This window comes from Lactuca virosa, chromosome 4 (assembly GCF_052849685.1).
Source record: "Lactuca virosa cultivar CGN04683 chromosome 4, Lactuca_virosa_CGN04683_v6, whole genome shotgun sequence".
NCBI lineage: Eukaryota > Viridiplantae > Streptophyta > Magnoliopsida > Asterales > Asteraceae > Lactuca > Lactuca virosa.
Genome location: NC_136429.1, coordinates 335,689,792 through 335,714,946, shown reverse-complemented (window position 1 = coordinate 335,714,946; position 25,155 = coordinate 335,689,792). Strand labels below are relative to the sequence as shown.

The 25,155-nt window shown below is 32.2% G+C and overlaps 2 protein-coding genes and 2 long non-coding RNA genes across 12 annotated transcripts; 3 read left to right on the top strand and 1 right to left on the bottom strand.

Annotated features, from left to right (window-relative positions):
* Positions 1-3,713: 3,713 nt before the first annotated feature.
* On the top strand, positions 3,714-8,662 carry LOC145108576 (uncharacterized). The gene is made up of 13 exons (XM_079045608.1): positions 3,714-4,039; positions 4,318-4,486; positions 4,978-5,058; positions 5,144-5,226; positions 5,331-5,446; positions 5,777-5,887; positions 6,673-6,782; positions 7,053-7,365; positions 7,446-7,523; positions 7,643-7,693; positions 7,832-7,918; positions 8,038-8,115; positions 8,429-8,662. Exons 1-13 carry the CDS (start codon positions 4,027-4,029, stop codon positions 8,471-8,473), a joined length of 1,335 nt encoding a protein of 444 aa, XP_078901734.1. The 5' UTR covers positions 3,714-4,026; the 3' UTR covers positions 8,474-8,662.
* An 862-nt stretch (positions 8,663-9,524) lies between these two features.
* LOC145108574 (uncharacterized) lies at positions 9,525-13,938 on the bottom strand. 8 transcript variants are annotated; one of them, XR_013708393.1, is made up of 11 exons: positions 13,466-13,938; positions 13,247-13,367; positions 13,107-13,169; positions 12,716-12,814; positions 12,538-12,643; positions 12,329-12,411; positions 12,006-12,093; positions 11,847-11,907; positions 11,249-11,418; positions 10,202-10,280; positions 9,525-9,860 (listed from the first exon to the last, which is right to left on the bottom strand). It is a non-coding gene; the product is annotated as an uncharacterized LOC145108574 (long non-coding RNA). The 8 variants fall into 8 exon arrangements; XR_013708394.1 differs by having other exon boundaries at positions 13,336-13,367; XR_013708390.1 differs by having other exon boundaries at positions 13,247-13,938.
* Positions 13,939-20,637: 6,699 nt separating this feature from the next.
* Positions 20,638-21,999, top strand: LOC145106155 (uncharacterized). The gene has a single exon (XM_079043182.1). The coding sequence runs from the start codon at positions 20,638-20,640 to the stop codon at positions 21,997-21,999; it is 1,362 nt and encodes a 453-aa protein (XP_078899308.1).
* Positions 22,000-22,304: 305 nt separating this feature from the next.
* On the top strand, positions 22,305-24,046 carry LOC145168932 (uncharacterized). 2 transcript variants are annotated; one of them, XR_013742185.1, is made up of 5 exons: positions 22,305-22,420; positions 22,522-22,614; positions 23,014-23,084; positions 23,340-23,423; positions 23,905-24,046. It is a non-coding gene; the product is annotated as an uncharacterized LOC145168932 (long non-coding RNA). The 2 variants fall into 2 exon arrangements; XR_013742186.1 differs by lacking the exon at positions 23,340-23,423.
* The last annotated feature ends 1,109 nt before the right edge of the window (positions 24,047-25,155 follow it).

The window sequence follows — 25,155 nt, the reverse complement described above, 5'->3', positions numbered from 1 at the left end:
GTCAAGTGTTTGTATTTGTTTCATGAAAATGTTTGTATTGTTTCGTAAAAATGTTTGTATTTGTTTGTATAATTCCCAGAAAATCCTATATTTTCTGCTTAAATGAAAAGTAGTCTTCTACCCAACACCAAACTGTTTGTATGTTTTGTTCTCTTGAAATTAGTGTAAAATGTATGTTTGTACTTGAAATTGTATAAAATGTATGTTTTCCATATTTGTAAACCATCTTTACTAGAAAAATAGTATGCATTTCTCATGTGAGAATATCACTGTATGAATGTAATGGAAAATGAAGGTTTACAGCAGTATTGTATAAAATACACTATTGATGCATAACTGCCTTGTAACCAAACTGGTTAATTAAGGTTTAAAATGTGATTAGGGTTATAACCATGCTTGATTGACTAGTATAAAACACGATGTTCTTCAGACGTCGAAAATGATATGACATGTATCACCCGTAGACCTGCAGGTCCCACTGTAGCTAGCAGCAAGGTGTGGGATGGTCAGTCCTGTATGGATCTATACACAAACTCGCTCTCTCCCTCCAGGAGACTCTGGTTACAAAACGTGACTTAGCAAGAATATTGCTATGCCATGAAATAGTATCTCGCATTTTAGTTATCTCGTTCTCGTATAGTATGTAAGTTCCTTTTTGTCCTTGTAAATGAATAGTATACTTTGTAATGAAAAGTAATAGTATGTATGTATTGATTCATGTATTGTTCCACTGTTCTAGAAAATAGTATGACTGGTCTCTAAACTATACCTATTATAGTTTACTAGTATGTTTGTTTGAACTGTAAAAGATTTGGAGCAAAAGCTCATTTGATCAGCATATACAAATGAGTTAAGTATATTCTTGAAAAATGAGATTTAATACTCATGTATATATTTAGCATGTATAATTATGATTCAGCCGACAGTCGAACTAGTGATCCTACCCTAAGCACACAACCAAACAAGGAACATGAGTCAAGGTATTTAGCAATAGTCCTAAGTTCGTTAAAGCATACTTATACATGCTAAATATATACATGAGTATTAAATCTCATTTTTCAAGAACATACTTAACTCATTTGTATATGCTGATAAAATGAGTCTTTGCTCCAAATCATTTACACTTCAAACAAACATACTAGTAAACTATAATAGGTATAGTTTAGAGACCAGTCATACTATTTTCTAGAACAGTGGAACAATACATGAATCAATACATACATACTATTACTTTTCATTACAAAGTATACTATTCATTTACAAGGACAAAAAGGAACTTACATACTATACGAGAACGAGATAACTAAAATGCGAGATACTATTTCATGGCATAGCAATATTCTTGCTAAGTCACGTTTTGTAACCAGAGTCTCCTGGAGGGAGAGAGCGAGTTTGTGTATAGATCCATACAGGACTAACCATCCCACACCTTGCTGCTAGCTACAGTGGGACCTGCAGGTCTACGGGTGATACATGTCATATCATTTTCGACGTCTGAAGAACATCGTGTTTTATACTAGTCAATCAAGCATGGTTATAACCCTAATCACATTTTAAACCTTAATTAACCAGTTTGGTTACAAGGCAGTTATGCATCAATAGTGTATTTTATACAATACTGCTGTAAACCTTCATTTTCCATTACATTCATACAGTGATATTCTCACATGAGAAATGCATACTATTTTTCTAGTAAAGATGGTTTACAGATATGGAAAACATACATTTTATACAATTTCAAGTATAAACATACATTTTACACTAATTTCAAGAGAACAAAACATACAAACAGTTTGATGTTGGGTAGAAGACTACTTTTCATTTAAGCAGAAAATATAGGATTTTCTGGGAAGTATACAAACAAATACAAACATTTTTACGAAACAATACAAACATTTTCATGAAACAAATACAAACACTTGACACTAAATACTTATGAACTCACCAACTTAAATGTTGATACTCTCTTTCAAAAAAAACTTGTATTCTCAGGGAACCAGTAGGCAGGTACACTAGCACAGGTTTTGGAGAAGACGGAGCATGTTCAGACTCGTCTTTTATTTTGATTTATATTTTTGGTGTCATACAACTATACAAAGAACACACATGTATTAACTATATTATTAATGCAATGGATGTTGTTGCTTGTTTTACTATTGTGCATTGTTATGATATTGTACATGACGTCCTCCACCCCCGAATGTTTCCGCCATCTCGGTTTGGGGGCGTGACATAAATAGACTCGTATCTTCATCATTGTAGATGTGCATAATTTCAAGAGAGTAATCATCGTGAGGTTGAGAGCACTCCTTTGGAGCAGTTAGTAAGCAAGAGAGATTCTTTTGTTTTGAGAGCTTAAGTGAGGTGTAACCTTTGTGTGTGATTGTAATTGTTCTTGGAAGTTAATAAAATCCCCCCCCCCCTTCTCTCTCTCTCTCTCTCTCTCTCTCTCTCTCGTTCGCCCGTGGATGTAGGTCACCTTGACCGAACCACGTTAAATATTGTGTTCACTTGATTTACATTTTCAGAAGTTTTATTTCCGCAAGTTCACCAAATATTGTTTTGATATTTGTTTGAAGTGCTTAACTTGTTTTGTTGTCACTCAACATTTGTTAGGAATTCAACAAACCAAGTTAAGCACTACAAACAAATTATAAACAAACATCGATAAAAACACATAGAATAAAAATGAAAATTCTACAAACGAAAAATTGAAAACTAACCACAATATCAACGTGGTTCAGTCAAAGTGAGATATAAGAGAGAGAGAGAGAGAGAGAGAGAGAGAGAGAGAGAGAGAGAGAGAGAGAGAGAGAGAGAGAGAGAGAGAGAGAGAGAGATTGACTTCTTATACCTCCCTTCAACTCTGAAAAATAAAAGTCTATTCTTAGAAACTGCTCCAAAGGATGCGCTCTCACAATTAGTAATCTCTTGAATATGCTCCAAAAAAACTAACACAAAGAATAATGAAGTGGGCATGTGCCTATTTATAGGCAAGCATGCAAAACCCTAATTCTTGATGCCCATCTATAATTAACCCATGAAGGGATGTCCTAATTGCCAACCAATCACATGACACCATGCAATTTCTTCTAGAACCGTTAACCTTGAGGGATGTGCATGGCCAAATGCCATGCACTTAGGAGTGCATCCAAACCGCCTCATCACATCATTAGAGCGCATTCAACTCCACCTGACGAGCCAAGAGCCAAGAGCGCATTCTGATGACCTGGAGTGCATTTAACAGACCAACACATCGATAGGAGGGCACTTACACCTCTGCACACCAAGAACACCATTGCTCACCAAGAGCACATTTAGGTACCATGATCACTTTTGTGCATAAAGAGTACCTTTTTCCCATCAATAACACATTTGCTCAAGTTTTCACACCTCAACATAAGGTCCTTTACCTGATGAATGAGATTTATGACACATGCTTTCTAACTATTAGACAATAATGAACAAGAAAACGAACTTCAGAGAAATTCGTATGAAATTGTCAAACTCAAGGGCTTTGGTGTCAAATGCCCAATTATGAAATACCAAGTCGACGAGATTACCAAATTTGCAATTTATTGTCACGCGTCCACGTATTTTGTTGAAAAGTGTCGTACGTTTGCGGCTGAAGTCGTTATACAGTGCAACACGTAGGGCATCTTCTCATAAGATACATCAGCTGCTCTCCATAAAGCAACCTTGAACAATCACGAAATCTCCACTATCCAACGGCCAGGATCTTTTGGGTCCTCTACTTCCCCACACGCCACTCGAATATTCCGAACCACTCAACTTGAATATTACTCCTTTGAGTCGGCAATAAGAGAAATTTATGCCAGCCCCCTTCTCATCTTTTTGCGCTCCATAAAAACCAAAGCTCTTTAATGGACAGTTTCTCTTTCGCTTATTCAACAACACTTGATTTCATTCGTTCTTCCATTCATTCTTTGTTATTCTTCAAACCTTTTCCTGTTCATAGTCACCCTTGTATTTCCTTATAACGATTTCAACCAGGAGCTGTCACCAATGGGTAAACAACGTAAGTAGTTTTTGTAAATCAGTCTGCTTCATATACGATTTCTGATTCTGTTGCTATGCTTCTTTCTGTAGTCGATTCTTAGATTAAAATAATTCTAGGGTTTCGTTTTTCGTTGAATCCAATCCGGGTTGTTTTCCTTCAAGTTCCCAAATTTAGCGGATGGTTTGTTAGTGGTCAACGCGTCATATTCGAAATGTTGCTTCCACATGCAACTATTGAGTAATTTGTGTTTGTATAACATTGAAGTAATTGTGGTGTGATTTTTGATTTTTTTGCAGGTAGTTCTCAACGCAAGAATGCTGCAATGCTTGATAGCGATGATACTGATAGTGTGAGTTCATCGTCAACTGTCCCTTCTGATTATGTGGTGGGGAATGGTGTGCCAGAAGTGCAGCTCGATAAAGAAAGTGTTTTGGATCAAAGTTTAGATGCTTTGTATGAGAAACGGTAATTTCCTAATTTCTTGTAATTGTTATCTAGTATGAAAATGGAATGTTTAATGGCTTGTGCTCTTTGATTAAATCAACCTTTTTGTTATGATGCAATATGATAATTAATGTAAGAATAGTAGAATACAATCCAGTAAATGAAAGGCCTTTCAGTGTAATAGTTTGTTCATGGAAAGGTTAAATGGAATTAATTTGTTTAATGTTTGTCATAGGATCCTCCATTAATTAATTCTATTAAAGCATTGATAGCAATGTCATATGAATACCAATCATTTTTTATCGATATATGGATAGATTTTTCATAACATAATGTCCTAATAATGATTAAACTTTCCAAAGTACGATACAAATAAGTTTCAAGTATAAGCTGTAATTCGGTAGACATTTCAAAATATAATGCCTTCATAATAAAAAGTTGTACTTAGAATACACTTAATTGTCAATATCCGCATTTATTTGAATCCATTGCTATTTTTTGTGTGTTCAAAGGGGGTCCACAAGGGAGAAGGCTTTGGCTGATATCATAGAGGCTTTTAACAGCAGCTTACCACACGAGTTTGTCGAAAAGAAGTAAGTATTCAATATTATCATTCTTATTTTTTTATTATTGTTTTAATCATTATCTTGAATTGATGATTTATGTTTTTCACCATAGATTTGCAACATTGCTGCATCAATGTCTCAATTCTGTAAAGCGAGGATCAGCAAAAGAGATCTCCTTAGCATCTCATGCCATCGGTATAATTTTTTTTTTTTTTTTTTTTTTTTTTTTTTTTTTTTTAAATTTAATGTAATTAATTTAATTTGATAGTTGTGAGCAATAAAAAGTTGTATATGTATAGGATTACTAGCTCTAACTGCTGGATCGGGTGAGAAATCACAAGAAATATTGGAAGAATCGGTTTCTCCCTTCTCAGAGGCTCTCAAATCACGCTCTGAAGCATCAAAGATAGCGTCGGTATGTATATACATATATCTATTTGCTAATACAAGAAATAGCAACGTACTTTCATTTTTTTTGTATTATAGCACCATACTTCTATTTTCTTCTATAACAACATGTTTATTTCAATTTTCTTTTTCTCTTAAAGGCACTGTACTTTGGAAAAGCTACCCAATTTTGGATGAGATTTATATAATTGGGTAGATTTCAAAGGAAAATGGTGTAAGGATGCTTTAGTAGATGAAAATATGAGAATATGTTGCTAATTTTCTGTTTTTTAAGCTTGTATTTATTAGTGTAAGTGATTGTTATTTGATGGTGTTTTTGGGCAACAATGATTTGTAGTTATTAGAGGGGTTGGCTGTGATTGCTTTTGTTGGTGGCAAAGAACCTGAAGAAACTGAGAAATGCATGCAAATTATGTGGCAAGTGGTCCATCCAAAACTTGGTCCCAATGTATGTGTCTCTTTATTTTACCATCTTTTTAAATTTTAGGGATAAAGTCTTTCTAATTTCTGCAACTAAGGCCACTATTTCTCTACATACCTTGTTATTGTTCTCTTATTATGTGTCCTATACTGTGATCATTAGGTAAAAAAATAATTTCGAGTATCTTAAAAAAGACCTTTCATTTATCCATTTATTCTGATTTCTCCCTATATTTTGGGTTTTTTTTTTTCCCGGAAAAACCCTCAACTTTGTTTTTTTTCCTGGAAAAAGGGTTAATTTCATAAAAGACCTTATATTTTGAATTTTTTCCGGTCATTTTTATTTTTATTTCCTGAAAAAGACCTTGTATTTTTTCATTTTTTCCAAAAGAACCGTCAACTTTTTCTTTCTTTTTTTTTTTGAAAAAACCATCAACCTTCTAAGTATTTCCAAATAAAACCCCAACTTTTTAGTTTTTCTCAAAAAAACTCACGTTTTACAACTTTTTTCGGAAAAAATGACTAAAAGTGCCCAATCGGGAAAAAAGAAAAAAAATACAAGGTCTTTTTCAGAAAAAAATGAAGTTGAGGTTTAATCCGGAAAAAAACCCAAAATATAGGGTCTTTTATGATATTAACCCTTATTATAACAGTACTATACAGTTGACAAAGATTAGTTAACAATCAATAATAGAATATAAGAATCATTCTTACTCATTTCCAAATATACTTTATTAAACTTAAGCCAGTATTATATAATTTGCAAAAGCATGTTGGTATTTTATGAGTAAAACTGTTGGCTGCATGTTTCAGGTTGTTGCCACTAAGCCATCACCAGGAATAATATCAGCAGTTGTATCTGCTTGGGCTTTTCTTCTTACAACAATGGATGGGCCTTCCCTTGATCCTAAAAGTTGGCAAGAGTAAGTCCATGTATATATATTTTCCATTAACTTCTGTATAAATAAAGTGTTGTATGGATAAATGTTGTTTATAAATAGGGCTAAATGCAATAAATAACAACATACTTCCATTTTTGATCAATTATTCCATTGGTATATTTATAAATCTTTAAAAACTTATGATTTAATGGGAAAAGTGGTTCTTTACCTAACTTTCTGTATTAAGTCAATAAAGATACACTCATATGTAGCTTAGCTTACTTAATGAAATTAACAATTAATTTTATGCAGGTCTGTTTCTTATCTTTCCACTCTTTTAGAGAAAGATGACAGATCTGTGCGTATTGCAGCCGGTGAAGCACTTGCTCTGATATACGAAATGGGAAATTTAGAGAAGTTTTGTGGAGCTTCTAAACCTACTACTAATGACACTTCTGCCACTGATGCTATTAGTTCTCGTGATGTTACCCATATACAGGGTTTGAGGGCAAAAGTGGTAAATCAAGTGAAAAATCTTTCTGCTGAAGCCGCTGGGAAGGGTTCTGCCAAAAAAGATCTCAACAGCCAGCGCAACACCTTTAGGGATATTCTTGAATTTCTTGAGGTATTCGTCTATTATTAATTTGTTTGAAATGATCGATAATTCGATACATTTTTATTTTTTTATTTTTTTGATGAGTTTAGGACGGTTATTCCCCTGAAACCTCCGTGAAAATTGGTGGAGAGTCGCTTACAACTACAACATGGTCCCAACTAATCCAGGTTTGGTTTAGTGCTCTTTGGCTCATATTGTGTTTTGATGTCAATGGAACTTTTTAATGTGTAAAAGACATGAATACCCTTTTTATATTTCATGTTTTCTAATATTTGTGTTTTGACAGTTGAACTTTTTGAAGCGATTTCTTGGTGGAGGATTCGTGAAGCACATGCAGGTTCGATTGCACTTGTTATTTATGTTTTACATTAAAGAATGGTGCGTTTAAGGATGTAAAACTATGATCATAATAGAAAAAAATATTGTTTATGTTTAGCACATTTCTATGTAAATGATTTTGATTCTATTTGTACAGGAAAATGAATTTCTTCATGAGGTATTCGACTTCACACCAAAGAAAAAGATTCTATCAAGCACAGATCGTGTATCAGGGATTGATAAGGTTTGGTTTGTTCATATTCTTTTTGGGTCATGCTTTCTTTTTTTTATTCATAAACTTGTTACTATTTGGGTGTCAAGTTTGTTAACTGATATAAGAATTTACCAATTTACCCATCACAGAGGATGTACAGGTCTCCCAACTCGATAGTCAACAAGGCAAGGACTCAGTTTCTGAACAAACAGCGGATGATGTCTCAGGTACACCAACAACCTTTTTTTTTTTTTTTTTTTTTTGTATGCAAAGATTGTTGGAATTGTCTCAAAGATCCCCAACAACCCTTGCTTTGAGAAATAATATAGACTAATCTCTCAAGCCACTCCCAAATTACATCTTAACAAAAATTTATAATTATTGTCCTACTAAAAAAGGTGGGACATGTGGAAAATCCTCTTCATGGAAAATAAAGCCTAGAAACCTTTTCCAGTCTTGTTTTGTGAACTTTATTTTTCATGGGATTTTATAGACTTAGGCTTGGAATTTCTGATTTTTGTTTTTTTTTTTTGGTTGCAGGATAGGAATGCTGGGCACTATGCATCTGAGTTAGGCGAGGAGTAAAGGTTGCTGCATGAAAATGTGCTAGAATTCGTGCCATATTGGCACTGTGTAATCTGTCCAAAATAATTTATGAAACTATTCCATGGGTTTAATTTTAATTGGTGATAGTTTAGGGATTCATTTGTGCACTGACTATGAAAACTTGAAATTATTGTCTGTGCTATGCAGAAGAAACAATTTATTTTTCAATTTGGAATATTCTAAGATACTTTTGTGTTAGATACATTCTTTATAAATACTTATTATATATCATCCTTAGATCTTATAAGTGAATGTTTTTAGAACATACATATTATAGATAATGACGTATGTTCATGTCACAAATTTATTTCTATCATAACATATTAAATAACTACAATAAATTGCATAGATCATAAAGTTAATGTGTAACTAGGAAAGTATCACCCCCACATGCGGGGTTAGTTGTAGTTACTTATGTGTTTTGATGTTCTCATATGAATGTGTTTAACTATGTTTCATTTGATATTAGTCAATCGTTCCTGAATTTTTTTTATTTTTTTTTTTGTAAATTTTTTATGCTTTTTTATGTTATCATATTTATATTTTTCTAGAAAATGAGTATTTTATTAATAAAATGTAATGCATATTTACGATTAAATATCATTTTTTATAAAGTTTTTATAGTTTTTATGAGAATCTTTAACATTTTCCATTTTGTGACATTATCATATACAAAACCATAAGATTTATATATAATGATTTAGAAAGGAAAATACATAATTATAATTATCTCATTTCAATAATATTAACCACTTGCCCATCATCAAATGTGTTTCAAGTATAGAAAAGATATCAAACTATAATTTCAACAAAAAGAAGTGAATTTATAATTACAAATGATAATCAAAAGAAGCCCTAAATTATTCGTATTTAAGGAGACACCCAAATGAAAAGAGGATCAAATTTGTAGAAGAAATCTGACTTTCAATCAAATGGGAGTAATTACTATAAAAACATTATTTCTGAAACATAATTAATCAAAATTCAGAATTCAAATCTACAAATTCGACATGGCAAACTAACACTCGAATTAAAACAACATATAACTCTACTCAAGAGTTTATTACGTATGACGACAATATATATATAGATAGCCTTCCACCAATCTATTTGCCGTATATAATTCAAAATTGCATAAACAATTATGTCGCTATAAGAGGCTGTCAGGTAAGAACATACACTAATTATAGAAGAATTGCATCATTATATCGGTTATGAAATAATAATAAGACAAAATGAACAGGTGAAAAAATGTTTTATCTCTCCTTTCTGAATCAAAAGTGAGCTGAAGAGTTGGATGACACAGGAATGGAAGTATCAGATTATGATAAATTGAGTTGTCAGTGATACCACATCATTCATTTACCTGAAAAAAAAACCAGCATAAACTGCATGAGAACAGAGGATTTTTTTTTTTCAAATATGTATGTATAAAAGAAACAAAAGTTTGAAGAAAATGTCATTTATCACTGCTGATATTTCAATTCATTTAATATTGTATAAATAAGATTACAAAACAGGTCCTGTGCAGAAATGTTTTATAGAAATAGTCCATACTTAATTAAAAAAAAGGTCCCTATGGAACAAAAACACCATGAATTTTCTCTGGAACTGGCATTTAATCAAACATAGTAAACAAATAAATCGAAAAAATACTAACAATTAAATGGTATACAGTCAAACAGAGAACAATTTATGAGCACTTACATTCTTTTTTTTTTTTGCATGTAAACACTGGGATCTTAGAAAGGATGAAATGGGATTTTGCTACCTGGGATTTTGCTACCTGTTATAATATATGTGAAAATGAGAAATCAATAGCGTTTTAGCCTTTAGGTGGTGAATAAATGAAAATAAATAGTAAGCAATAGAGAATTAGTTTTCAAAGATTAATTTGTCATTACCTACATATAAGTAGATTTTGTTGCTCTTCTAGAAAAGCAGACATCAGATTTTTTGAAAATATAGACCTATTGTATGAAACTATTTAATAAAGTTTGTTGTGTGTAAGGTTTTAATGGAATTAGATTCAAAAATCATAATTTCTTCTGTATTAGTTGGAATACATGCATAACCACCAACATGAAGACATATATATATATATATATATATATATATATATATATATATATATATATATATATATATATATTCTATCTATCTTACAAGAAAAGACTAAAATACCCTTTTGTTAAAGTGGATTGGTTTATATATATATATATATATATATATATATATATATATATATATATATAAACCAATCCACTTTAACAAAAGGGTATTTTAGTCTTTTCTTGTAAGATAGATAGAAAGAGATTGACCGTAAAGTGGATAAGATATCTTTTGGATGTGGTGATCCGACTGAAATTTGTATACTCTGACAAATTTTCACGTTTCTTTGATTGATTAAACCACGAACTTGACAATTTAACGAACATCCCTCGAGACCTAAGGCTTTATGACAATATACTTTTCTTTGTTAAAAGTGTGAACATATGAAAATACTTTCACAAAGACTTGGGGGCTGTTTCGTCTTTACTTAATAGGTTAACCTAAAAAAAAGAACATAACTTAATACATTCAGACACTATCCATTTACTAATTTTCCTGACTTATAGTGCAATGTATGGGTAAAATGGTCATTTAATCTCATTAAGACAGTTTATCGGTCAAGAAAAAAATGGACCTTATATGTATACAACATTTTATCCACACATATATCACTACCCATTTGGCGATCTATTTTAGGCTTACCTTTCTAGAAGCTATATTAGAACTTCAAAAAGCATCGTCCGCATCAAGGGGAGTAAGTTCAGAAACACCTTCACTTTTTGACTCCAAATCTGGACATTTTTCCAAAAAATAGAAATCAATGAGGTTGTTATAGTATTCAATGCGTTGTGGATTCGGTTTGCCTGTTCCATCTGTTATAACATGAAAATACATGTTAGTTTATTTGCCACTTCCAAAGAAATCAACAGTATACCATATTATCATAGATTCATTAACGTGGTTAGTAAATTTACTTATGAATATTCTTCACCGTGATATTCAGAATATATAAACATCATATATCAGAAAAAACTCACTGAGGCATTTTGTCAAACACCTTATATGCACTGAGCATCTTTATAAAGAAAATACCATATTACCAAGTAGAAAAACCATTTTGTTTTCATATGATGTTTCTAGATTTAGTCATGGTCATTTCATTCCAAAGTTTTCATGTACAAATCATATTTTTATATAAGTTTTTATATAGAATTAAATATTCATTAAAAAAAATTACCAACTTTTTCCATCTTCACAATATAAAAAAAAAAAAAGGAAAAAAGAAGAAACATATGCTCACCTTATGTGTATTAGTGACAACATAGGATTCGATGAAGAGAAGTGTAATCAAAACTGATCATCTGCACTAAAAATGTAATTTGGTCATGGTAATAACTTAAAAAAATTCAACCTTATGAGTTGTTTCAAGACTCAAACCAATAAAAGACAGTAGTAGTACCTTAAATGGCTGCCAATTTAAAAGTAATTGGCATTTCAAGGGAAAACGTCTAATTAGCTCCATTTTTTGTGTGGATGAAAGAAGATAACTACATCAAATAATCCAATACAAGTAAGAGTGAATAACATTTTAACCATTTTATTCATTCGAAATTTTAGTCCAGGTTAAATAGATGTGATATTATAAGAACGATATTATTATGAACGTGATAATATAAAAGTAGAACACTTCTAGTCTTCATATTACCTCTTACTACCAAAATAATCATTGTACCTAAAAAAATATCATACAAATAAGGAATTTATTTGTAAAAGAGGACATACCTTGCCAAATATACAGGCAATTCATAAACAGCAAGTAATATGTCCAAGTAATTTACTGATAGATTGCACTTTGGCGACCAAAACTGAAATCAACATGAACGTGGTCAAAATAAATCAATGAAAGCTAAGCAATGTATGATTTTGTTTTTTTTTTTTTTAATTTCATGCAAATAAAGATTAATGTATTAATAAACCAAATTTTTACGTACTTGCATTTCTTCTTCTTGCTGCCCAACTGCTTCCTTCTAACAGAAAGGGTGGGCTGTTGAAATCAAAGAGTCCTGTTTTTCCCTGATGCAATGGGGTCTACCCTTCCTATAAAACAATAAGATTGAATTAAAACTTAAAAAAGAAATAAATTAATAAAAGAATCAATATTAATATTACATTATCAGCAACATTGACATCAACTTTGCATTTGATGAGCAACTTAACCGTTTGCATGAGACTCACTTAAATAGCATAATGAAGTGGAGTAGCACCATCCTATGACAAGGGCATTTTAGTAATTTTGAGAAAAAATAAAAGAAAGGAATAATGACATGGAAAATGGAGTTTGAAGGAGAAGGGTGGGTCTCACCAGGCATGAGGAGTTGCAAAAACACAGACTCTTTTTTTAAAAAAAAAAGTGATATATGAGGTTGTAAGCATTAGAGAACTCTTTTGGACAAATGTCAACCACTTTTCGTAATTGACTTTGACCCATATCATTTTTAGATAAGTTATTTTAAATTTCAGTAAATTGCTGATTTGGAACCATTATATATAAAAACAATACCTTATCAACAACATCAATCTCAAATCCATTTTGTAAAAGGTTATCCATGAATTTAATCTGCATCTGAATCTCAGAAGCAATGGGGTCAGTAAAACTGAAATACCAAGAATATTAACAATATTAACAGTATATTTTCTTACTAATAAATCATCAAGTTTCAGTCACATTAACAAAGAACATCTTCATATAAGTATGACGTTTGTAAGTTGTAAGGAAGGCTAAGTTGTACCTTATATCATTCCATAAAGAAGTCTAACTAACCTTCACACATACATTATATCAAACAGTTGGTGTGTGTAAATTGGAAGTAAAAAGAAACACGAAACTAAACTGCAAACAAAGTTGGGCCAAACCGTAACCTTTTCTTGTGATCTCAGTGCGAAAAGATGTCAAAAACTTTTTGTCAATTGTATCTGCAACTTTCACCCATGTGAATCTACTGTTACTCATAATCGAACATCTTCCTGTAATCGCAGTGCTTACCTGTACAAAAATTAAAATCAACAAAATAAGATCGTTGATCTTGAATGAAGAAAGACGAATGAAGTTGTCGATTTAGGAGGTTCAGGAGATGCTGAGAGCTGGAACGCAGGAACAGAGTGGTTTGCCACTTATTTCAATCGGTGGAACAGTTGGAGGCCAAACAACAGAAATTCTAGACACATATACCCGCACATAGGAAAGGAAGCGGAGGCGGAGGTATAGTCGCTTTCCTCTGGAACCGACTTTCGGCGAGAGAGAAGAAAGTAGGAAGGGGCTATGTATGAAATTGGGAATAAGAAGACGGTAGTCAATGGCGGTGGAAAATTTTATCACGCCAGTCAATGACGGTGGAGAATTTTATTGGAGGAAAGGAGCGGCAGCGGGTCACAAATGCAAAGAAACAAACATAGTGTCAAAAGTCTAAAAACAGAAATGTTAGGTGGCCAAAATGTTAAAGAGAGTAGGTAAAAATGAAAAACCTTAGTGGCAAATTTTCAAATGGGCAAACTATACTGTACTTAAGGCTCCGGGAATTAAGTATAGATATTAATAGAGAAATTAAATATCCTCTTATTTTCCTTCCTACATATCTTCCTACCCATTTGAAATGATGACAAGTGTATTAAAATATCATTAATCTTATCCAAATATGACACATGTCAACATTTCATATGGGCAGGAAGAAAAGGTAGGAGAATATTTAATTTCTCTATATAATAAGGCTAAAATTCGGTAGCGGAATCTGAAAGAGCATTGGAATTTGCTACAAAGATTGGAAATGAGATTTTGTAGCTAAAATTTGTCCATAATTGTAATTCGCTACCAAGATTGAAAATGAGAATCTCTAGTATACCGTAAAAGATATAATTTTTTTATCGTATTCATTTAAAACTCCTATTACTTTTTAATTTATTTATAATAATGAATATAAATTGATTAACAATGTTAACTAAATAACATCTTTTTACTTCTACTTATAAAATTGTCTTTAACTTTAAACATATTATACTCAATTTATTAGTTTGGATATGTTGTATGTGAACCATTGTCATTTAAAGTCATAAGTTTTGAATAGTTTATATAAAATATTTCAAATTATTAATTTAAATATAATGTTAAGGATCAACTTAGATCGAAATTTGAATTAAACTTAAAAGAAAATTCAAAGATTACTTTGTAAATAGTTAAAAGTTATAAATTGTAGTGTTAAATGCAAAACCTAAACTATAATCCTAAATAAACTAAAAAAAATACCTAAAACTATTTATAATAATTATAACGTTAAGGGTTAATCATATCGAAATTTCAGTTAAACTTAAAAAATCCAAAGATTATTTTGGAAATAGTTAAAAGTTATAAATTATAGTGTTAAATACAAAACTTCAGCTATAATCCCAAATTAACTAGAAAAAAAATCCTAAAACTATTTTTTTAGTAATTAAGAGTTTCCAAATATGAGCTTAATATAACTTACAACAATAACAGTTAAAAGCGATACTATATACAAAAGTTATATTGTTATCTTTAGAAACAAATAAAATGTTTGATGTTTTAAATAATCACAATGATAGAAATTAAAATGTTAGCCAAATAATTTTCGTTTAAATTATATAATCATAACAACTATAAATATCATTAAGTCATATATTATATTTAACTTTTTTCATGAGTAACCTGTGGGTAGGGACCATTGAGACAATTAAGATTATAGAGTTTTAAAACATGTCTACATTATCATATAATTCAAAACAATGTTTATATCAACTTATTGTAAGAATTATTATATCGAGTTAATAACATCATTGCTATATTTAAAGAAACATATTTGTAAAGATTTCAACTATATTGTTGTAGTTCGTGCAACGTGCGTGTATTCACCTAGTTTGTAGCTAATTTTTGTGCATAATATGGTTCCATAGCAAATTTGCTATGGGAACTATTTCCGCATTTATTTTACATCAAATTAATTATGATGGACTACTTAAGTGCTAATTTTTTAGCAAAATAATTACAAATAAAAAAATATTTGTAGCAATTTTTTTGTCTTTTAACATCTTTAACTTTAAATTTCTACAAAGTAACTCAAACAAACTCTTTTGCAAATTTAATACCTCCTAATAGAGATGGACGGAAAGATGATACTAGTTATTGGGTTAGAGGGAGGCCTGGCCTGTAAGCCAACCCTCCTTCCGGTCGCCTTGCTCCCTTGTTTGGATCTTCTTCTCAGAAACCTTCTTTAATTAAATGGAATTACTTCGTACTTGAGTGTCCAATTGAGCCCGTAGCCCGTAGGCTACTCTCTACATAACAATTCTTCAACAAAGTCATAGGCAACTCTCTACATAACAATTGTTCAACAAAGTCAAAGTCAACATAATACATGTTTTATATACAAAAAGTAATAAATTTAAATTTAAAAGTTAGATAAATTGTTCATAAAGATATTGTCACTTAACTAATCAAATGTTGCTTTGCTGGAAGAAATAATTAGTATCACTTACTAGTAAAAGTTGACCTATTCACCTAAATAGTTTGCAACAAAACCATTCATTTTTTTCCTAGTGAACAAAAGAGAATTCTTTTTCAATTTTGGCAATGAATTATATTGTGAAAATTCCAATAACTCTAAAAAGATAAAGCTTTTGGTGGTCTAATACCTTAATTTATTTATTTGATTTTTTTTTGTACTGAATACCTTAATTCTTACTTAGACTCTAGTTTGCTTTGTTTGTTTACATGAACACCTTAATTCTTACTTAGACTCTAGTTTGCTTTGTTTGTTTACATGGAACAAAAGGACCCTAATTATGTTAACTTTCCAATGATTCATTAATAAGAAGAACAAGGACACATGAATCAAGCAAATCATCTTCGAAACATGATAAGACAAGAAAAAACAGATTCCCATAATAAATGTGATCATATAAACTACATAACAAGAACAATCAAGTAATAAATTGAATAAATTATGAACTTGCCACAACGATAAGGAGGTGAAAATACATACATGAGGTTTTAGGTTCGAGTTAGGCAATGGATCCCTAATTATGTTAACTTCCCGATGATTCCTTAATAAGAAGAACAAGGACACAAGAATCAAATACACCATCTTCGGAAAAATAGACAAGACAAGAAAAAGCATAAACCTATCATAAATGTAATAATTAAAACTCATAACAATAACAATGAATAAATTATGAACTTGCCATAATGATAAGGAGGTGAAAATACGTACATTCTAGGTTCGAGTTTGGTATCACATTTCTTGTTCTCTTGTTCTAAGGTCTTTGTGATTTACCTCCCTATGTTTAGGGATGGAAATGAGACGTGGATTGGTGATCTTAGTTTCATACTCGATGATAAAATCATACCACAAACCCAGTTGTATTGTCATGTCTGTCAGTAAATAACCATACGTTCGGGGGTATACCTACAGGTACGGATGTCCCACTTTATGATCTTAATATGTTAAAGTTTAACCGTTCGAATTTCCATTATCTAAAACAGATGAAAATCTCATCCAAAAAATGAATTGAATTTTCAATAGTTCCAATTTCTAACATCACGTGTGAGATGATAGAGATAAGAGACAAGAGATGATTGATACTTGATAGACTGTTGTTTCTTAGTTCTTGCTGAATCTTAGTTCTTGCTGAATGGTGGTGTTGACGACTCGACGTATTGTTGACTTGGAGATCGAAGAATACACATCGGTCTCAACTTTCCAAGTTTAGTTGTGAATTATTATGTCATTTAGGTTATTATAATTATTTTTTGAATTGAAAAATATTTTATTCAATAAAGGCGCTAAAAAAAATTAAAGAATCATAACTTAACCAAGGAATTTTCATCCATCCAATCTAATCTGTTCTTCTTCTATAACACCTAGTCGAAGTCCACAATAAAAATTGAGGAATAATGCTCTCAAGTAAATTTTCCTTTCCCGGTTTTGTTAAAAAAAAAACGGGATTTTTTTTCCTGAAAGACCAATTAGACGAAGCGCACGTAACCATGATCATATTGAAGCATGCTTATGAAGTAATTAACATGTTATTAGTTGAGATTAGCAAGGTAATGATAAATTAGCATAAGTTTGAAGTTGGTATTGATAATAATGCATAACACAGGGGTGTTATAACCCATGAAAAGCTTAGTTGAGATTTTTCAAAAGAGTTATGTTTATAACCAAAATGTTATGACAATTAAAGGAGGACAAGACAAAATATGAGCCATTGAAATAGCATTCAAATTGTACAATTAGTATATAGAATGTGAATGGACCATGGATAAAAATGTAATTGACATAATAATTGAATAAAATGATTAGTTTTAAAGGAATTTAACTTGGAAGAGATAAGGAAAAAAGCAAGGAATCAAGAGTGAAGGCTGAGTGGAATTGTGTTGATAGATAACCTAACTACCAAGGTGAGTACATGTGACATTTTGTAACACCCGTTTTCACTTTTAAGTTAATAAAGTATAAACATTTGCTTATAAAAACTGAAAGTGAAAATTAATACTTTTTAGTTGAAGTAATGTGAATGAAAGTTGTGTAGACATGAATATGAACGCATGGATATACAGATCATTAAAACCTGAGTTCGCATGAAAAAGTTATGACCGTTCGAACTTGAGACGAAAATAGAAAAAACGCGACACATACAGACCAGGTAACCAACAAGTGCAAGAGAATTTAATGCTACCTCCCAAACCCGACAACATTTAAGAAGTTGTCCCCTATATGTGAGAACGCAATGGGTCAGACATATTTCCAACCTATAAATAGAGGGGTTAAGCTCTTCAAAATTCACACCTCTCTCAATATCTCTCAACTATAAGTTGATTGTTTGCTATTGAATACCGCTAGTAGGACATTAGAAGCGTTGGAAGGAGTCATATACGAGGAGTTATGTGGAAGTTACACTCGCAACTTTCTGATTTATCAGTAAGGTAAGTTACACTTATTATGTTTAAGTGCAACTTGATGTAGAGTATATATATTCATTGTTGTAATTATGAAATAAATAAGCATAAGATGAAACATTAATTTCAGTTATAGTACTGACTGATCTACCTACGAGAGCGGTGCCTAGGATGGACATGTTGGCCTGATTGTTGGATTTTAGAAAGGCTATATGCCGAAATGGTCCTACCTTCCGAATGTATTGATTGACCAATCTTTATTTGATAGTCAGTTCGTATTAATAGGATTAATGAATAATCTAGGTGTTAGTTACTCTAATCATGTAGTAAGTAACAAATATAGTTTTATAGGTTGATATGCGCTTGTTATGCTTGTATGCAAATCAATCCAATTAGATGATTCAAGGTTGTTCAAGTGAGTTACACTAACTTACTTATTATGTTAGATATGCATGTTATGTGTAAGTTGTTCATTATGTGTTCATGTTATGCAAAAAACTGGCTAAGAACAACCTTCGTGGAAACCAGTTAGTAGTAACAGGTCAAGAACAACCCTTTGTGGTAATTGACCGACTAGTGATTGAGAACAACTGTTTGTGGGAATTAGTCGTAGAGGGTTGGTATCAACAATATGTGTTACATATGTATGTAATAAGTATTTACCTACTATATGATTAGAATATGAACATGATTAATATAAGGATGAGTATTGTGTATGCTCACTAAACTTTAAGCTTACCCAATTTTTTAGGACCCTACAGGGTAGATAAAAGGAAGAACACGGCCTGACTGTAGCAAAATCCGCATTATGTTTAAAAACCTTATTTAAAAGACTTTCTCTATTTACTCTCAGTTAATGTGTTTTATGTAACCTTGGAGAAATGATTTTATAAATGATGTTTTATTCACTACTTGAAAACATACCTTTAATGACACGCGAACTATGAAACACATGAATTTAAGATATGCAAAAGTGGGTGTCGTAAAAAATGTCTTTGCTTATAAAATTTGAAGGATTTAGGACACACATTTTTAGCATGCCCTAAAATAAGAAGTCATTTTATATTTTTTAAGAAACGCACGTCTCCTTAGTACAGAGGGAAAACGAAATCCCTAAAATTTTTAAACCCCCGCTTTCTTCTCTTACATTCATTTCCATCTGTATTTCGTATCTCTCCACCCTCGTCTCTACCCCTCACCCACCTCTACCGCCTCCAACCCTCACCGCCTCTTCTGGCCTCACACAACGACGGTGCACCTTTCTTTTCAAACAATGCTTCATCTACCACCATCTTCCAATTATGTGAGCCCTAGGAATTGACAGAGACGAAGAACAAGCTCGAGGAAATGCCCACAAATTTTGCGATATAGGGCATCTTTTTGTACACAGGCTGCAAGAGTAGAGATGATCGATGGCTTGTTTGAGCCTGTTTAACACGATAAAGATGAAGGAATGATAAGGTTTAGTCAATCATAAACATTTCCAAATCTTTCAATGGTTTTGGAAGCTTGGTTGTTATAAGGTTGCCGATTCTTATAAATTATGATTTGGAAGAACAAAAACTCAATCTTTTTTGTTTTCTTGTATTACAGGAATAGTCATTGATAATTAACTATGCCATCCAAAGAACAATGACTTCTATTTATGCGATCAAAATGGAAAAATTATGAGTATCATGAACTTTCACGCATTTTGTAGAAATGATTTTCAATAAAAATGTTTTGAATCGATTATATTTTGGATTTTTAGGGGACTACATGTTGGGACTATCAAGCCATGTACACGTGTTCTCAATGCCATGCCAACAGCTGTAAATAGTTAGCTAGATGTTTCTTTCTATTACAATCAGTTAGGCTTACATTAGTGGTTCATTTTAGCATTCCCTGTACAATATATATATTGCTTCCAGATCATTGTAATGGTAGAGAGAGAAATACAATCTTCAGTTTCTCATTTCAAATTCTTGTTATGGTATCAGAGCGACTTCCGTTCTTTACTCAAATTCAAATTTATCTTTCAATCTTCATCATCGATTGTTCTTGTTCGCAATCGATTTTCTGTTTTCATTGATTGTTTTGTGCTTCTTTGAATTCTTCATTATTCGATTGAATTCCAAATTTCACAATGCCTAATTCATCGAATAGTAGTAATTCAAATCAATCTTTGGATCAAAATTCCGCAAATGATCCATATTATTTGCATCATTCTGATAACCCTGGGTTAGTTCTTGTTTCTCAAGTTCTTACCGGTGAAAATTATGCATCGTGGAGTAGGTCAATGACAATCTCGTTATCTGTCAAGAACAAAATTGATTTTGTTGATGGTACACTTCCAAGACCTGATAATTCTGATCCAGCAAAACTCAAGTCGTGGATTAGGAACAACAATATAGTGATCTCATGGATTCTGAACTCGGTTTCTAAGGAAATATCTGCTTCTGTGATCTATTTGGATACTGCGCAGGCGATTTGGAAGGAACTCAAAGAACGATTTCAGCAGAGTAATGGCCCTAGGGTTTTCCAAATCAAGAGAGATCTTATGAATCTTGTTCAAGGACAAGACTCGGTTAGTAATTACTTCACTAAACTCAAAGTTCTATGGGAGGAATTGTCCAACTATAATGCAAATTGTACCTGTGGCCTGTGTATATGCGGAGGTGCTAGAGAAGTTGAACAAACCATGAGTTTTCTAATGGGATTAAATGAAAGTTATGCTCAAGTTCGTGGTCAAATCCTATTGATGGATCCAATTCCATCGGTGAACAAAATTTTCTCTCTAATCATTCAAGAAGAACGACAACGAGATGTTGGAATGTTGCAATCTAGTTCTTCTCCTATGGCTTTCAATGTACGAAGTAATAATGATGGTTTTACTAACAACAATGGTAATAAATCTCGTTTTAATCCTAATCACAAGAATAATGGAAACAAATCTTCTTTCTGCACTCATTGTAAAAGAACAGGACACACACAAGAGAAATGTTATCGTTTACATGGATTTCCTCCGGGATATAAGAACAATCAGTCAACAAGAGATAATCGGGTCAACTCTGTATCTTTCAATTCACCAATTGAAATTGATAATCATGCTAGTTCCTCTTCTTTGGATACAAATGATGTAGTGACAGGTCTCACCAATTCTCAGTGTCAGCAACTCATTGCTCTGCTCTCTGGAAAGTTAGCATCCACCAATATGGTCACTACTGCTACTGAATTTCACACAGGTACTCATTATATCCTTAATCTGAACTCTGGACATTATCAATCAAATGTTTGGGTCTTAGATTCAGGAGCTACCCGCCATATTTGCAACGATAAACATTTGTTTACTGATATGAAACAAATTGCAAATACCAGAGTATTATTACCAAATCGATCAAGAATTACTGTTCAATTGATGGGAAATATCAAATTAAGTGATACTCTATTTCTTAGAGATGTTCTTTTTACGACCCACACATTACCATGTGCTTTTAGATCAGATTGAGTTTTCTGCTGATGAAAACTTACTTTTTTTAAAATATTAGGGCAAAATTAATGTTTGATTTGGGGATTTTGGGTGTTGCAGTTACCAACGGAGCACGTGCTTCTACTACAGAGGCATTTGCTGTTGTTCGTGAAGCTACCAGGAGGAAGGTTGGGATGCGTCATTTTGATGTGTTTGTGTCTCTCTTTCTCTCTTTTATGTGTGTGGGGGGGGGGGGGGGGGGGGGGGATATTTGTTGTAACTGGAGAAGTGTTAGATTCAGTTAAATAACTTGAATAGAGTTTGGTCTTGCAATTGATAGATTATGGGTGGTGTAGTGCTTAATGATGGGCCTATTATTGAGATGAAAACTGGAGAGGGGAAACATTGGTTTCTACATTGGCTGCATATCTTAATGCCTTGACCGGTGAGGGTGTTGATGGTAAGTGTATTATAGATGGCTATACTTCAAATTTATTTTGTACTGACGACCTCTCCTGTTAACCTAAAGGGTATTTTCGTCTTTTTTTGTTTTTATTTCAGAGGGAGCGGTATTACAAAGCAGCAATTGTGAAGTTGATGAGGTGGTGACCTGTCCCGATGAGATTGAGGAAGGGGAGCTTCCTGACAGCAATGGTGAGTTTTTTTTTTTTTTTTTTTTTTTTTTTTTAATTTTTTATTATTTTCAAGTAAAGTTGGTTAAATAAATAGTCGAGAGTTTTTTTATAGTGGTTTCTGGGGGAGAGCATTATAGGAGCTGCTATGGCAGAAGATGGAAAAGTGACTCCAAAAGTCACTTGTTTTCTGCAGTAGCTAGCATTCAAACACTAGCTCAAATTGGATGTAAAATTAGAAACTTCTATGCTTCTTCTGTTTTCTTTTCTCAAGATTACGAGTTTCTTGATCTGTATTTATGCTTGTCCTTCATAAACAATTTGCAAGAACTGTAAGCGTGATAGTTCCCTTTTAGAAAACTCTTTTGTGTTTATCCATACAATATGTACTAATCTAAATTTCTATACAATCTGTATGCAGACTAATCTGTGATTTAAATGGAAAGTGATCACATTTCCGAATCTAAGCAGCATGACAAACAAAGAAAAACTGTAAGTTATTAATTTTAGGTTTTAAATATCCTGATATATTCTTTCTCTTTCTGTATTCACATACACAGAGAACATAATGTCAAAAATTTGTAAGATGATATAAAAAATCCAATAAGACTTGTGGTGGAGAAAATGTGCATTTCAACAAGAAAAATTGAATAAGTTCAAAATAGTTGTTTGCATAAAAATGAAATAAACAAAGAAAAAATTGTTGTTTGCATAAAAAATTGAATAAGTTCAAAATCGTTGATCCAGATACTTCTCAAGTATCAACACACAGAGGATTTTCGTGCCATCATATTTGTTGAGCGTGTTGTGGCTTCCCTTGTTCTTCCAAAGGTTTCGCATTTTCTTATATTAACAATTACATTTTTCTCTTAATCTTATAGGAGTAGCTAACTTTCCATCACATGCATCCATTTTCTTATATTAATCAAATGGAACAAAACCATTTTGTTCCATTTTATTTTTAATAAACTAATGAGCAAATGTATACTAATAAGATTCTCCTTATCTACCGATTTTTCCCAAATTACCCTTATCTCAAATATGTGCTTAAGGTGGATACATAGCAGTTTCCACTCTATTTTCATTTTAGTTAATGGGTTTATATCTTTTATTTATTATTGATCCTATAATTTTTTTCTATACTTTTTATTTGTGTGTGATGTAGCTTAGAAATGAAACGTGTGAGAAAAATCTTGAGAGAAAAAGTTAGAAAATGTGGTAAAATTATTGATTCATGTTATTTATTTTTTTATGTAAAATTCTTATTTTTGGTGGTGAAAATTCAAAAGCTTATGGTTGTGTGTATGCACAGGTGAAACGTATGGAAATGGAACAGAAAGAGTGTTCATCAAATGTTGATACATTTTGATTGAAAAGATTTATTGATTGAGATACATATAAGCCGATTTACTATCTTATGTTCATCCTACGTTGCAAAAAAGAATTAAGAAAATTGTTTCTTTTGATGGTACATTTATTGTCTGAAATAGATTTTTTATACGAAACATAAAGTAGATTAGATGAATGAATGTTGGTACATTCACTACTAGAAAACAACCTTTTAATGACACATGAACAATGACGCGTACTGATTTATCATACACATTTTTTGTGTGTCCTAAAATAATGACAGTTTTCCAAAAATTGAAGGATAGAGGACACATATTTATACGTGCCCTAAAATTAGTGTCAAAAAAGAAAAAGAAAAGAAACACGGAGGGCACTTATCTTAAACGCGCGTCTACTAGAAATGTCATTTTATAATTTTTTTTAGCAAATGCGCATCCATTATTATCCTCATCACAGAACGACGTCTAAGTCTAGGGCTTTTTTTCACAAAATCGCATCTATTATCCTCAATCCTCACGAACGCTTCACAATGCTGGCGATCTTGATGAGGCTTACTTCACCTCATCGGCAACCTCACACTTACCTCGCCTCGTCGGCGACTCCAATTCCCCTCTACCTTACTCCACCTTGATTAGACTCGCCTCACCTCCTTCTACTCACTGGTACAATCATCACTCCCACTCGATGCTGAAATTGTCACAAAAAGCCCTAATTTAATCTTATACTCTCAAGTCTCAATATTAGGAATGCAAATCTTGATTCTCGTTTGTTTCTAATTTTCCATAGAGAAATCAAAAAACACACAGACAAAGAACCATAGCTTTCCTCCATTAGCTTCCCTTCGTCTGATTGCATCTCGTGTTGATTCTCGTTTGTTTCTATGGGATGTGGCATGTTATTTTCAATGGATGACTGCAAAAGAAGGAAAGAAGAGGATGCTTCGTCAAAGAATTTCTCATTAGACATAACTGATTTGATACAACCTATGAATGGTAATACTTCCAAACAGGACACAATATACTATTCAACTACTCTCCCGTCTCTGGATCTCTCACTCTCTCCATTTTTGATTTTACAGGAGAGAGATCGACGAGAAGTTTCATTTCTTCAATTGTGAAACCATAATGTTTGGCCCTCACGCATTATACTATTCCGCTACTCTGTTAGATTCTGTTCTAAATAAGTGTTCTAGGACTCCAGGTTGTGGCCTTTT

Coding starts and splice junctions, on each gene's coding strand:
- LOC145108576 (XM_079045608.1), top strand. Junction 5,888..6,672: donor ATCCAAAACTTGGTCCCAAT/GTATGTGTCTCT, acceptor TGCATGTTTCAG/GTTGTTGCCACTAAGCCATC. Junction 7,919..8,037: donor GTGTATCAGGGATTGATAAG/GTTTGGTTTGTT, acceptor TACCCATCACAG/AGGATGTACAGGTCTCCCAA.
- LOC145106155 (XM_079043182.1), top strand. CDS start 20,638: ATGCCTAATTCATCGAATAGTAGTAATTCAAATCAATCTTTGGATCAA.